The 15,401-nt window shown below is 42.5% G+C and overlaps 1 protein-coding gene across 1 annotated transcript in view; it reads right to left on the bottom strand.

Annotated features, from left to right (window-relative positions):
* The window catches only part of COL21A1 (collagen type XXI alpha 1 chain), a 4,597,064-nt gene that overhangs the window by 2,456,840 nt on the left and 2,124,823 nt on the right, over positions 1 to 15,401 (bottom strand). The window contains exon 12 of the mRNA XM_044063368.1: positions 11,398 to 11,451. Coding sequence (XP_043919303.1) covers positions 11,398 to 11,451 — 54 coding nt within the window. The remainder of the gene's footprint in view (positions 1 to 11,397; positions 11,452 to 15,401) is intronic.

The raw sequence follows: 15,401 nt of genomic DNA, 5'->3' as shown, positions 1-15,401 counted from the left end.
AAAGAGGAGCCATTGAAGAATTCGCATATGCATCCTTGCAAGTGATATAGCCAGGATTGCTGCCACCATCAAACCTAGCACCTTCAAGATGTCTGCTGCTGTAGCTTTGCTCTTTGACACCAGTGAGCTGACGTGTTTGCGGAGAAGTGAGACTCTTTCGATAGGAAGACGTAGAGTGGTAGTTGAGGTATCTAACTATGCTCCTATAAAAATGGTATGCTGCGATGGCGATAAGGCAGACTTTTTGAAGTTGATTGTAATGCCTAATTGATGGTAGAGTGTCAGAGTGTATTGTGTTGCCTGAGTCAATTGATGCCTGGTGGTAGCGGTGAGGAGCCAATCGTCTAGGTATGGAAACACCTAGAATCCTAGATGTCTCAGGTAAGCCGTGACCACTGCCATGCATTTGGTGAACACTCTATAGGCTGTAGTGAGACCAAAGGGCAGGGCCTGAAACTGGTAATGATTGGCTCCCAGCCGGAAATGCAGATGATCTCTGGAGTGTCTGTTCATCTTTATGTGATAGTATGCATCCTTGAGATCTATGGAGCACATCCAATCACCTTTCCCTAGGAAGGGAAGAATAGACTGAAGCGTGACCATTCTGAACTTCTCTTTCTTTACAAACTGGTTGAGTCTGCTGAGGTCCAAGATAGGTCTCCAGTCCCCTGTTTTCTTTGGTACCAAAAAGAATCTTGAGTAAGTTCCGAATCCAACTTTGTCTGCAGGGACTGGTTGGATGACTCTTTTTTTTCTAGCAATCTGTGGACCTCTATGATTGCTTGTTCCCAGAGATTGGGTGGAACATCTGGGATTCTGTTTACAGGAATGGGAGGGGAAGAGAACGGTATGAAATATCCTCTGGAAATTTTGCTTTGTACCCATGTATCTGATGTTATGTTTAGCCAGGCTTCTGGGTAAAAGACAAGTGACCCCCGACTGCCTACAGAGCTGAACAGTCAGGCCCCCTTTCAGGGGCGCTGGTAGGGTTGACTGGAGAACTGACCCCTGTCACCCTGCTGTGTGGACCCCCTCTGCTGCAGGGGTGGCGTCTTCCGTTATAACCCCCTCCTCTGCCTCTAGAGGGGGTTTCTCCAAGTGTGTCCTGAAAGGCTCCCTGTGCTTTTCGGAACCTCATTTTCCCTCCCCTAGGGCCCTTGGGGTAGGGCCGAGTAGGGGTAGAAAAATGGACTCCAACAGCAGATAAGGTCTTGCCTTCCTGCTCACACCTGGTTAAAGTTTCCTTTACTTTAGGCCCAAACAGTGATGAGCCATCGAATGGGGTGTTGATAAAGGAAGACTTAAAGGGTTCCGCAAAGGAACAGAGACGCATCCAGGCTTGTCTTCGAAGAGCAATGCCCGAACTAGTGGCTCTACTCAAACCATCAGCTGCATAGGATATGAGACGCATGGACGAGTTTACCACTGAGTTTAGGGTAGCGAGCTGGGTGTTGACTTTGTCGGCCACCCCTGCAGCTACTGTACCCTGGAGAGTATCTCCTAGCTCTTTCAGGAGATCTCTTTGTAGTCTCGTAAAATGGGTTAAGTAGTTCAGTGATCGCAGAGAAAAAGTCGCTGAACTAAACATGCATTTCCCATATCTATCCATGAACCTAGAATCTCTGTTAGGAGGATGGATAGATGCGGATGTCTCAGACACTTCCTTTTTGGTGGCTGCAGCTACCACCATGGCATCAACAGGCACTCCCTTTGTTAAAAATGGCTTGTCCACTGGGGCAGACATGAATTTATTGGGCTTGTGAAGAACAGGTTCCATGGCCTCCGGTGACTCCCATGCCTTACGAGAGATCAGTTCCATGAGCCCATCGTAAGGCAGAGACACCCAAGAAGTGGAAGTTTGAAACCCAAAAGCCTTCAAGAGCACAGACTCATCCTCAGTAGGGGTCTTGGACTGCCAATCGCCCCTCTGACTAAGGATTTCTAGTATCTCTGGAAAGGAGATACCATCAGAGGGGGATCGAGGGGACCCTTCTGACTCATCCAAGTCCGTGTCAGATGTCAAAGACTCCTGTGGGGAGTCTAAGTGCCTCCTCTTGCACAGTCTCTTCCTGGGCACCTCCTCAGTGGGGGGATCTGGGGAGGTCTCAGAAGAGCAGGGAATGCCCTGTGGGGGTACTTGAGGCTCAGAGTCTCTACGTTTGGGGGAACCGGTAGATGAAGACGCAGACACAGGAGCTTGAGGGGAGAGGGAAGGCCGAACCGATGCTGATGTTGTCTTTGGAGACAAAACTCTCCTCATAGCATTGAAGGCACCATGGCTCCAATGAGAAGGAGTGGACGGACCCGAGAGTAGCGTCCAATCCTCCCGCACCAAAACCATTGGCTCCGAGCCCGAGGTAGGAGCCGAGCTCATCCGAGCCGAAGCCCCGAAAGGAAGAGTCGGCACTGACAAATCGGTTTGACTATCCTCCCCAGACCCGATGGGAGACCGTCGGCTCCTAGAGTCCTTGGTCGGTGCCGAGGTCATCCGAGTAGATGGAGCCGATAACACCAGTGCGGGTATCGGCTCCAAGGGTTCGACAATCATCGGTTCAGTTTCCTTTGGCTCCAAGAATCCAGTACGGCTCAGAGGAGGAGTAGACAAATCCGGTTCCATGGTCTTCGGCACCGACGAGCTCTTCGGGGCCGACAACAATTTGGCAAGTCCTGGTGCCTGTAAAAGCTTCTGCACTAGCTGATCCATGTCCAAATCTGAAAGGCTCACTGAGGACTTAGATGAATGCACCGAAGGTGCTGACTGGAGCAGAGGAGAAGAGGGAACTTCAGAGACCGGCTCCAATACTGAGAGCTGGCTCCGAATCAAAGGTACACTCAGTTCCGAGGTCTGTGGAACCGATGACCCTCCCTCTGAAGTTTTTGCCTTTTCTGCCACTTTGGGATCTGAAGATTTTGTGGATTTTGAGGATTTGGAGGACGTGCTAGTACCCTCATGGCTACTCAACACCTCAGAAAAGGAATGTTGTAGTAATCCCCTGTCTATTAGCTTCCTCCTTCTCTCCAAGAGGACTCTTGAAGAAAGGGAATGGCAAATGCTGCAAGTGTCTTGGAGGTGTTTAGCCCCCAGACAGTAGACATACTGAATGTGTCCGTCAGTGACAGACATTTTCTGCCCACAATCTGGGCATTTCTTGAATCCCGATTTAGGATGGGATTTTTCCCTTGTCATCCAACATAGTTAAGGTAAAACAAACCAGTATACTGCAAAAACTAAGACAGCAAAGTCCTTACTTTACTTGTAAAGACCCACAAAGCAACTAAGCCCAATCCAGGCACCATCTATAACAATTAACTATAGTTTACAAATACAGGGCTAAAGAGGCCCACAGAGAAAAACTCTGACTATTAGAAAAAGATTAATAAGTCTAAATAGGGCTAAAGGCCCACACAAAACAACTAAGCCAACAGGGCACTAACTATCCAAAACTATAGATTCTAATATCAAATTTCCAAACACTAACACACAACTATCTTATGAAAAACTCTTAAAACAAAAAGAAAGTTTTTTTTATCAAAACTTGCTGGGTTTTTTTTATCACAAATGGTCCGAGCTAGCTGGATCACTGAGGTCTCTCTTGCCGCAGCAAACTAGATCTGAGGTAATTCCAGCAGTGCATTGTGGGATAAGGGGCTTGGTCACGAGCTACTGGCAAACCTTGAGCTTTGCTATTGGCCGTGTCGGAGCCGAGGATCGGCTCTGAACCCATCAGTGAGAATAAACGGTGAGATTTAACAACTTCACATTACATATTATTTATTATTAAATATTTTTAAACTTTCAACTGTGGCTGATTTGTGTAGAGATAATTTAAGCTCTAAGAGTACATTGCATGTATATAGTGATACTGTACCAAGTCACTCCAAATAAGTCTTGACTGTTAGGTTGCACTTACCATTTGGATAATAATATTGCACAGTAATAATTGGACCCCCATTTAAGGGCCTTTGAGCAGCTGATAAATATTAGCTGGGTGGTGGCAGTGATTTTTACCGTATAGTCTGGGTAAAAGGGGGACAGCTGCAGAACCTGTGCCAGCCTTCCCCAGGAGTGTCTGTGTGGTTGTATAAACTCTTATAGGTTCATAGGTGTGTACTAGGCTAATGGCCTTGGAGCCTATATAAGCCTAGCCCAAAAAGATTCCCTGGCATCATGCTGCCCAAAGTTAGTTCCAAGTACCCCTGTCAAGCAAGGCTACTGAAGAGATCCCCGAGGTGAGCTTCCTATTGCCCGCCCACTAGTCAAGATTTCTCTTAAAGAGGGCCAGGGAAGTGCTTTGCTTGATGTGAATGGGAAGTTTGCTCCAAAGTATGGGAAGTCTCTGGGTTAGGAACCAGTCCCTCCAGCATGTTCTTTTTATTGTGGTAATGAGGTTAAGGTCCCTGGAGCATGTGGCATGGAGGGATTGGGATTTCTTTAGGTGCAGCATATCTAGCAGCTCTGGGTCAGACATGGCTTTAGAGGTCAAGCAGAGATCACCTCTAAGTAGGCGATAAGAGACAAAGTATAACTGGAGTTTTTTGAGTCTGCCCATATACAGCATGTGTCGAAGGCCTAAGATCCTCTTAGTGAGGTATTTTTTTGGCCTTTCCAGTTGTTGTAGGTGTCTAGTGAGGTACATACCAAATGGGGAATTGTATTTTGTAATAGGTTTAATGAAGGACGAGTAGAGAGGGATTATGACCTCTCTCTTCCTGGATGAGAAACTTTTTGTAATGAGATGTGCCACATATAAGGACTTTCTGACTACAGTGGCAATGTGGTTATCAAAGGAGAGGTTGCTGTCAACCTGTGTCCCCAGGTCTCTTATCACACCTTCAATGTTTAGTTGACTACCACCTATGTGGTAGTTCATGGGCACCGAATGTTTCCCAAAGGGAATGACAATGCACTTTTTGGCATTGAGCTTAAGGCCATAGTTCTGGCACCAGTCAATGGTGTCAGTGAGGCCTTTTTGTAGAATGTCTACATCCAGTTGGAGAATCAATAATGGCTCCCAGTTTGCAATCATCTGTGAACTTGGTCAGCCAGAGTCCCTTTGTGTTGGCTTGAACTTCAGAGAAGTAGATGCCAAACAGGAGAAGACCTAGGGCCGATCCCTGTGGGACACCACTTGTAACTGGTCGGGATTTGGAGTCTGCTACTTTCACAGTGTGGGTTCTATCAGTGAGCCAGTTGGCAACCCATCTTATTACATAGGGGTTGATGCCTAGTTTAGTGAGTCTATCTATGATTCCTGTGTGAGGGATGGTGTTGAAGGCCTTGGCAAGATCTAGGTAGTCTGTGTGAACTACCTTGCCCTCATCCACAGCTCTGGTGACAGACTTGAAGAAGTCTATCAGGTTAAGCAGGCATGATCTACCTTTCACAGACCCATACTGTCTGGGGTCCAGAGTTCGGAGATTCCCTATGTCCTTATTTATAAGGTCCATGATGATGTGCTCCAAAGCCTTACATATCAGACCCGTCAGGCTAATGGGGCGGTAGTTCCTGGGGTCTGTAGTCACTCCCCCTTTGAGCAGTGGGATAACTGTAGCAGTGCACCATTCAGTAGGAGCAAAGCCTGAAATGAGGCTGTGACTGAACGGGTCTATATTAAAACAATGAAAATCCATTACATCGAATACAAAAACAGCGACACGTATTACTCAAACTGTGAAAATACCGAACGTACTAAACCGCGAAATTTAAAATATCGAACGTTCATAGTCGGCCAACCCCACCACCCGCTACATACTACCTACCTAAACAAAATAAATAAACCACATACATACACTAACCAAACCCTACACCTAACCCTAAAGTAAAGCACCAAAACTCAACTTCTAACCCTACACTAAACCCCACATACACAACTATCTATGCACTACCCTTAACCCCTCCCTAACCCTAAGGCCCGTAACTACCGCACACTTCCCCTATGGAGATATACCCAAACAAAATAAATAATGCACATAAATAAATTTAGCAAAACCCTACTTCTAACACTACACTAAATCTTACACACATTACCTATCTATACACTTACCTTAACCCGCACCCTAACCCAAAGGTCCGTAACTATCGCACACTTACCTTAAGGAGCTATACCGCAGATGGGCCAAACAAAAAACTTTGAAATTTCAAATTGTGCGGTTTTGCACGTTTAATGATTACGTATTTTGCACAATGCGTGTCAATGATTTTGTATTTGCGTAAACGGAATTTCGACAATCTAATAGGAATCCGTGACTGAACAGGGTACTCAAGTGTGGTGCCAGTTCACTTTGTAATTCATGTAGAACATAGCCAGGGATATTATCAGGTCCCATGGAAGCTGTATTCTTGGCTTTAGACAGTGTGTTTTTTACCTGTGTAGCCGTAATAATAGGGACTTGACATTCCTCAGGCATTGTGATAGGCCCTTTAGCGGGTGAAAAGGTGGTAAAGTTCGCATTGAACCTGTCAGCCAATATGTTGGCATTATCAGTTGGTTCTGTATATGTATTGCCATTGTGCTGCAACTCAGAGCAGATCTGAGTATTGCCATGTACATTCCTGACATAACTATAGAATGCCTTGTGGCTGCTTTAGAATCTGCAGCAATTTTATTTTCATAGCTAACTTTAGAGGATTTGATAAGTGATCTCAGTTTTTTGCTGAGGCTAACAAAGGAGTTTTTCCAGTCTTGGGACTTCACCCTTTTCTGCAACAGTTTTTTCCTTCTGTTGTAGAGTTTTTTTATGGTGGGGGACCACCAGATTGGCTTCCTTTTTTTGGAGGAGAGCATCTTTGTTCTGTTTGGTATGGCCCGTTCCATGCACTTGTGTATGTGCTCATACAGTGCATTGGTGTATGATTCAGCAGTCATGTACCTATTTTCCATTTGCATGGGTGCCATGAAGTTAGCCACCTCTGTTTTTAGAAGCCCAAAACTGGCTTTGGAGAATTTTTTTACTGTGGTTTCCTTTGGGGGGGGGGTGAGGGTGGGATGTGGCTACCCATATTGATTAGCTTGTGGTCAGATCTGACCAGGGAGGAGTTGATTACTGGTGTAGAGCAATGGTCACCCATGTTAGTAATGACCAGGTCAAGGATGTTTCTACCCCTGGTGGGGGTAAGAATGTGTTGGCCCAGGGCATTGGAATTAATAATTCCAGAAAACATTGAACAAGTGTGTTGGTACATGAGTAATTTTCCCAGTTAATGGAGGGGTAGTTAAAGTCTCCCAGTATAAGGGTATTGGGTTGTACCCTAATATTTTCCAGTGTGTTTAGGAATGTGGAGTGGGAGTCTTGGGACATGGTGGGGGATCTATAGCAGGCTACAACCTGGATTGGAGTTTTACCCAGGGTTAGTTGTACCTGAAGTATCTCTGATGCATTATGTTGGGGTACTAGTCTGGAGGTGTGCACATCCTTTATGAATATGGAGACACCACCACCTTTAGTGCTTCGGTCCAGGTTTAGGGGCCAAAAGGTGTGGTATGAATTATAGCCTGGTAGTCCTGGGGTTCTCTCTGGAGCCTTGAACCAGGTCTCGGTCACTGCACAGATGTCGATGTTCTCCATTTTAAGGAGGGCTTCGTGCAAGTGCATTTTGAGATTTAGACTTCTAGCGTTGAGTAGCATAACTCTCAGATTTTATTTGCTTGTAGCTGTTATGGTGGTAATTTTGTCTTTAGGACATTGCCTAAAAAGTCACTATAGGGGTGGCAAGAGCCTTGGCCAGTATCTGGAATCCCTGGGGTGACAGGTGTAGGCCATATCTGGCAAAGGATCAAGGTTTGTCGATCATGTCATCCCAGGCAGACAGATACTGGATCCCCTTAGAATGACACCAGAAATGTAGCCAATTGTTGAAGTCGATCATTTTCTGCTTGTACTGTGGTATCATTCTGGGTGACAGCAGGATGCTACTCAGAGCTAGGGTCATACCTGCCTGGGCTACAAGATCAGAGAGCTCCTCTGTGTATCTTTTCATGTAGTCCAAAGAGGTAAGTCTCAGGTCATTCACACCAACATGGATAATGACAGAGGCATATTGGTACCTGTTGAGGAATGACCTAAGTGTGTGCATTATGCAGCAGATCCTGGCACCCAACAGGCAGCTGACCGTAACTATCTCCTTATTCAACCTAGTGAGTGGAACATCAGTGTGCCTTACTATTGAGTCAACTATGGCTAGTGTATTGGGTAAGTTGTTTGCCTTATGGACTTTAGTTGAGTGGCACACTGTTTATGTGAGCTATGTGTCTCATGGTTTGTGCTGGGATGTGGTGGTTGTTTGCGGTTCTGCCACGGCGGTCTCTGTTGTTTGGGCAGATTTTTATTGAGAGCCTCCGCGAAAGTAGGTGTGTGTTTTGTGTTACTATGTGAGGGCTGTGGTGGTGTTATATTATGGAGGGCTACGTGTTGAATGTGGTGTGGTGCAGGTGTTATCCTTCTCATTTTGACTGGCTAATCCAGTTTTGGCTGGAGAGTGCTTGGCTTCCAAATTGGCTATATATGTGCATCTCTCACAAGTCATAGTGTTGGGAGATAAGAGAAGAGGGTTGTCTGTGTACATGAGGCAGTTGCTACACTGCCTCAGAATGCCCAAGTTCACCAGGTTGACAGGAGAAAGCACACGGAACTGACCTTTAGACATGCCTGAATATGAGCTCACTATATTAAGTACTGAAGCCTTTTACAGGAAAAATGTCACTCAAAGTGTCTGAGTCTGTACAGAGCACTGCGAAACACTCAAGGGGAAACCAATACGTAGACCCTGAAAATTTAGGGATTTAGTATTTGGGTAGATATTCCGAAGTTAGGAAGAAATCAAGCAGTACTTACTGAAATTAAAGAATTAGCTTGTCAAGAATGATGAAAAGGGGGAGTCACATGAATAGCTACTGCCTAGCTACTACTAATGCTGGTCTAAGGTTGGAATACAATACTCCTTTGCTTCTTCTCTCACCAGAAGCAAAATGTTAGCACCAATCCCAAGAAGAGAAGCAGGCCACAGCCTGCTTGGTGATCCACAGTCTTGTCCCAAATGATGCAAGAGTCTGCAGGCTTGTAGCCTTTTTCTGGTATATGTCTCAAATAGCAACCAGACCAATCAGGTACGTCAGGTACGTTACGCACAGATACTCACTCTCCAACCAGAATCAGTCAGGAATCAATGCACTCTGCTCCTACTCTCACCAGAACAGAATATAAGTACAGATTCCAAGCTGTCACCTATAAAGCAATTATTAAGCTTTCTGGTGATCAGCAGTCTCCAGGAAATAATGTAACTGCACTCCTTCTCTCACCAGGAGAAAACAGAAGCACTAATCCCAAGATGACTACTGAGAGAAAGAATGTGGGCTCTCCAATAACTGGTGGTCTTGCAATAGATGCTTAAAGGTAAGATGAAAACATGGTTATTCTAGACACTGCAGTGTGCACTAGAGGAGTTAGATGTGAAAGTATGTAACTTAAGTTTTACCTGTCTAAACAGTTAAATTTTAGTGGAGAGTCACTATTTTTAAAACAGCAAGATATATTGAAAGGGGGTGGTCACTTTTTTATTCTAGTACTATGGAATACAGTAGGATGGCCAATAAATTTAAATAGCTGAAGGGGAGTGATTTCAGAAAATGAAAATGTTGTGCTTACTCACACCAACCAGTAAAAGTAGAGAGTAAATGAGATATATGGTCAAATTAACATAAGGGGCAGGCAACTAGAAAGACAGTGGTGTTTAAGAACACAACAGTAACCGGGTGGGAGGATGGGAACAATTTCTGTATGACTCACAAAAGACAGAGCTGTGGTGTCTTTTCAAGTTTTAATATGCGGTTAAAAGCAGAATTCAAGTAAAACACAGTGTAAAGAAAACAAATCACAGTATACAAAATAGAAAAAGGCAATAAAGCAATACAAAATACAACAAATAAAAACAAACCTTTCCCTCACAACAAACTGTAGCAGAGTCTCAGTGAGCCTTTACAGTAAAGCTCTGAAATGTTTTATTTTACCCCTTAAATAGAAGGTTTAGTTCCTAGCTCCACCCCCTCAGTTCACAGATGATTAACTTTAACTGACCTGGTCTAACTTATGTGTGACTCCTTAATTAACCTGTTCTAATTTCTGTCTGACTCACAAGAGACAGAGCTGTGGTCTCTTTTCAAGTTTTAATATGTAGTTAAAAGCAGAATACAAGTAAAACACAGTGTAAAGAAAACAAATCACAGTATACAAAATAGAAAAAGGCAATAAAGCAATACAAAATACAGCAAATAAAAAGAAAACTAATCTTTCCCTCACAGCAAACTGTAGCAGAGTCTCAGTGAGCCTTTCCAGTACAGCTCTGAAATGTTTTATTTATGCCTTAAATAGAAGGTTTAGTTCTTAGCGCCAACCCTCAGTTCACAAATGATTAACCTTAAATGACCTGTTATAACTTATGTGTGACTCCTTAATTGACCTGTTCTAATTTCTGTCTGACTCAAGAGACAAAGCTGTGGTCTCTGTTCAAGTTTTAATATACAGTTAAAAGCAGAATACAAGTAAAACACAGTGTAAAGAAAACAACCCACAGTATACAAAATAGAAAAGGCAATAAAGTAATACAAAACACAACAAATAAAAAGCAAACTAACCTTTCCCTAACAGCATACTGTAGCAGAGTCTGGGTGAGCCTTTCCAGTAAAGCTATGAAATTTTTTATTTTACCCCTTAAATAGAAGATTTAGTTCTTAGCTCCACCCCTTCAGTTCACAGATGATTAACCTTAATTGACCTATTCTAACTTATGCGCGACTCCTTAAATGACCTGTTCTAATTTCTGTCTGACTCACAAGAGACAAAGCTGTGGTCTCTGTTCAAGTTTTAATATACAGTTAAAAGCAGAATACAACTAAAACACAGTGTAAAGAAAACAAATCACAGTATACAAAATAGAAAAAGGCAATAAAGTAATACAAAATGCAACAAATAAAAATCAGACTAATCTTTCCTTCACAGCAAACTGCAGCAGATGTGGGTGAGCCTTTCCAGTAAAGCTCTGAAATGTTTTATTTTACCCTTTAAATAGAAGGTTTACTTCCTAGCCCCACCCCCTCAGTTCACAGATGATTAACCTTAACTGACCTGTTGTAACTTATGTGTGACTCCTTAACTTGACCTGTTCTAATTTCTGTCTGACTCACAAGAGACAGAGCTGTGGCGTGTTTTCAAGTTTTAATATGTAGTTAAACACAGAATACAAGTAAAACACAGTGTAAAGAAAACAAATCACAATATATGTGACTTTAACATTGCTATGTTCAATAGGATAACTGCAAAGTCTCTTAGATGACAGATGCAAACCTCATCATGTTCAAATATGGCAAATGCAAAAAAATGTAATGCATAACTACCTCTCCTTACCTTTTCACCATATCTTCCAGGTCTCCCTGGGTAGCCGGCCAAGCCTTCTGAACCCTGTGAAAAAAAATAATTGCATATGAGATTATCATTAGCAATAGCAAGTAAAAAGTGACTTGCAGAAATTAAAGTAGAAGCGCAGTATGCTTTTGACAACTCCATAAATTTATATCGCTGAATCCAAAAGCAAAGGTAACTTATATGGAATCATCTATAGAGTACAGAAATATGTATGGAAAATGGTAAACATGCTGTCACTTAATGGACCTAGAATCGCTGACAAATTTTACTCAAAAGGGAAACAATAGCAAAAACAGGTACACATTTTTCCTTTAGGCCATTCTGAAACATATGAGGGTTAATGTTGTATGCACAAGCTATAGAGTTCATGAACAATTTCCATGCTGCATAACAAAACCACTACATACCAGGACCAGTACAAAGGCCATAAAAAGTGTAGAGGCCACAAGCAGGTGATTCCTAGACAGAACTGCATACCTGTCAACAGCTTCTAAAAGTACTGCTACATTGCATGTATGGTGTACAGATCAGAAGACATTATACAGTGTCATTTCTCTGTATTAACAGAAACATAGTAGGGGCCAAGCATACAAACACAGTCCACAATCAACAATGACAATCTACACATAAGCACGCATACAGCATAGCAGAAGATATAATTAACATGTGGGTACTGCAACTCTGTGTTTTAGACAGTAGGCCATTTTTTGCACATGCACATAAATACTGCACTTGCTGTACAACAAGATATCAACTCAAGACACAGTTACTGTCCAGAAAGAAACAGCTGGTCATGATCCTTGATGTAGTGTTGTCTGCTCCAGGATGCTATTAAGTATAGGAGGCTTGTGTATACCATGACCTTGAGCTACTTGGTGCAAAGACTGCGTGTGGACGGTGGCTAGATGCACACCTGCTGGGCATGATTCAATTGTGGGCATTGTGCACTTTATTAAGCATGCTTGCAAAATGGTCACATTTACTTCTTCTTGGTAGTGCTTGCAGTCATTGCATGATGTGCTTTCACTGGTTAACAGTAACACCCACCCACCATGGTCCACAATAGTGCTGTGAAAATCATTAGATATAGTGCACTATGTCAGCCTACAGAAACTCTACCGTTTTTGAAGTTGCACAAACAAAACATGTTGCTTTCTAGATCATCACTGTGAGCTACACATCACAGCAGTACATCATTTCTCTTTAGTACAAGGTACACACTCCATCTGCATGCTGCTGCTTCAAGGATCTGATACCTTGCAGTTATGGCCTATAATATTCTGTGCTGCTGTAAAGAAGGTTGCATGGACTGTGGTGCAGAATTCACATATCTGTGAATAACAAGCAGCACAGTTACGTTTCCAATCAAATCTGCACATGCATTGGTAGAACTGGATTTAAACATGGTGAGGCCTTAGCTAAGGGAAGCTGTAAAGGCCTTATTTGGCAAGTACCAACAGAGAATATGGCTATGCATGGCTAGGGGAAAAGATGCCCAATTAGAACTTTAAAATGCCTTTATTTGTACAGTTTCAAGACATTTATTAATGGGACATTAATTTATGAAGACTTTTATACATGAGATTATAACAAAGCTGCAACAAATGAAAAAAAAACAGTCAGAATATTGAAAGGCCCCTTTAGAATACGAAACCATAAGTTGTAGCTTGTTTAACTTATGTGTAAATCTGGTCCTATGTAATGAATACCATATAAATCCATGGAATGCATTGAAATATACATTCCACCACTTACCTTTCACTAGCTTCCTGGACCATGAACTCCTCTATCCAAACTGCTTTCTTCACAGCAGTCTCAATGTGACTCATGCATACAAGCATCAGCCAAAATCCTTACAAAGTCTATTCATGAAGTATTACATTTGTAAGGTAAACCAGATACAAAGGGCAGTTGTGGTAGCCTCCTCACAGAAAACACATTTTAAAATCTTCCTCCATTTTGTACACAAGCAGAATTCAGCCATGACATGTGTAAAGAAAACACATTCATCAATCAATAGTACTAAAATAATGAAATAAATCACTATACTGTCCAGGGATACTGTATTCATATGGGGCTAATACAGACTGATGCTGGTGCAGCTACAGCATAAGAGAGGTATTGGCCTTAGCCAAAAAGCCAGTTCATTGCTTGAAAAAAATACATTTCTTAGCATTTTAGCTGAGAACAATTGTACAAATGTGATGAACTACAACTGATAATAGTAACTAGAAACCCAAATGTTATAAATGCTGCTAAAAGAGTTCTCCTCAAAGAAAATCTTGGAGACCAATGTTTTTTTTTTTACACAGTTAAAACTTTTTATTTTTTTTTTCTAAAGAGCAAATATACAAAAGCAGTCAAGGGAAAAAAAAAGGCTAGTGGGGTATGAAAAGTCTAATACTCTTCCACTATATAAGGATATAGTAAACCACCAATTAATTGAAGAACAGGACAATGCTCCCCAGTTCATTCATGATTTATCCTATCAACTGTAGCTCATGCTTCATCTCATTAATTTCTATAGTTATGAATTTATGGCGTCTATGTTAAGTAATGAAGAGTCAGTCCTACTTGCATAAGAATCTGATGTTGGCTTCATGTGACTTAACCAAAATGTTTGTTGCTCTACCATGTTTCTCGACTGGGGAGTTGCTTATTTTGTGAGGACTTCATTGAGTGATTTACCATTGCTGACCACTGTCTAATACCTCAGTTCAAGTCTCTAATATCAATCAATACTATGCCACTTAGAATGGCTTGAGCTGAAAGAATATAGTTTTAGGCATGGAAATTGTTACTCCCCACATTCTCAGACAAAAAATGGTCTCGCTCTGGTCACCCTGAGTTTCTTACATGCTTGGCAGTTAATCATTAACATTAATGTTAACATTTACATTTACAATTTACAGGCACAGCAGGGCTAGCCACCCAGTGATTTGAAAAAGAAGTTATGTACCTACCACAACGTTTCATGTTTGTTGTCCTTCATCTCGCCTTCCTTCTTGTTGGTTGGTTCCGCTCTGACTTGGCCAATTTACTACAGCTCGAGAGCTTATACTGGCGCGAGGCTAAACCTATCCCAAAATGCCTAGCGGTAGCTACCCAGATCTCGTTTGTGAAAGCCCACACTAGACAATTATAGCAAATGCAAATGTTACTAAGCTCTTACACATTAGAGGTTAGGAAGGAAAGAGGAAAAAAAACATGGTTAACTAACCTGGTATGTCAACAGGAAACTCAGCCAGTGTAACCAATGAAAGCAATTCCTCTCGATCCTCCAGGAAAGGGGAAGGGGGGGGACGCAAGAAGGAAGGCGAGATGAAGGACAACAAACATGGAATGTTATGGTAGCTACATAACTTCTTTATGTTATGTTGTCCCATCTCACCTTTGTTCTTGTTGGTCGGGACCACGTCCCCAGCACCTGGTTCTTGGGTGGCTCACTGGAACAAACTCTTCAAGACCATGGAAGCAAAGGATGCCCTGTTCCAGGAGACCACATCCACTTTGTAACGAGTAATAAAGGTATGAGGATTTGCCCATATTGCTGCTGCACAGATTGAATCTAAAGGCAATTTGGCTTGGAAGGCAACAGAGATAGCTAAGGCCCTGGTTGAGTGTCCTCTGGCCCTCCCTGAAAGTTTCTTTTTACGCAAATCATCAAATCATAAGAATAACTGATTGTGTCTGATAGCCAGTTTGATAAGGTCACTTTTGAAACTGGAGAACCTTGTTTATTGTCAGCAAAGGATACAAACAATTGATCTGATTTTCTAAAGTCTTTGGTCCTGTGTAAATAAAAACGTAATTGTCTATGAACATACAATTGGTGGCGTCTATACTCTGCCTTGTTGCCATAATTGGGGAAGAACAGGAAGCTTAATGGACTGATTTAAATTATACTCTGAACATACCTTTGGCAAGAAGGAAGGATTGGTTATGAGAGAGACTCTATCTTTGTGAAAGAGGAGATACGGCAGGTG

The sequence above is a fragment of the Protopterus annectens genome, chromosome 2.part1, assembly GCF_019279795.1.
Source record: "Protopterus annectens isolate FY-2018-M chromosome 2.part1, PAN1.0, whole genome shotgun sequence".
Classification (NCBI taxonomy): domain Eukaryota; kingdom Metazoa; phylum Chordata; order Ceratodontiformes; family Protopteridae; genus Protopterus; species Protopterus annectens.
The sequence above is the reverse complement of the archived record's forward strand: the minus strand, read 5'-3'. Positions and strand labels throughout refer to the sequence as shown.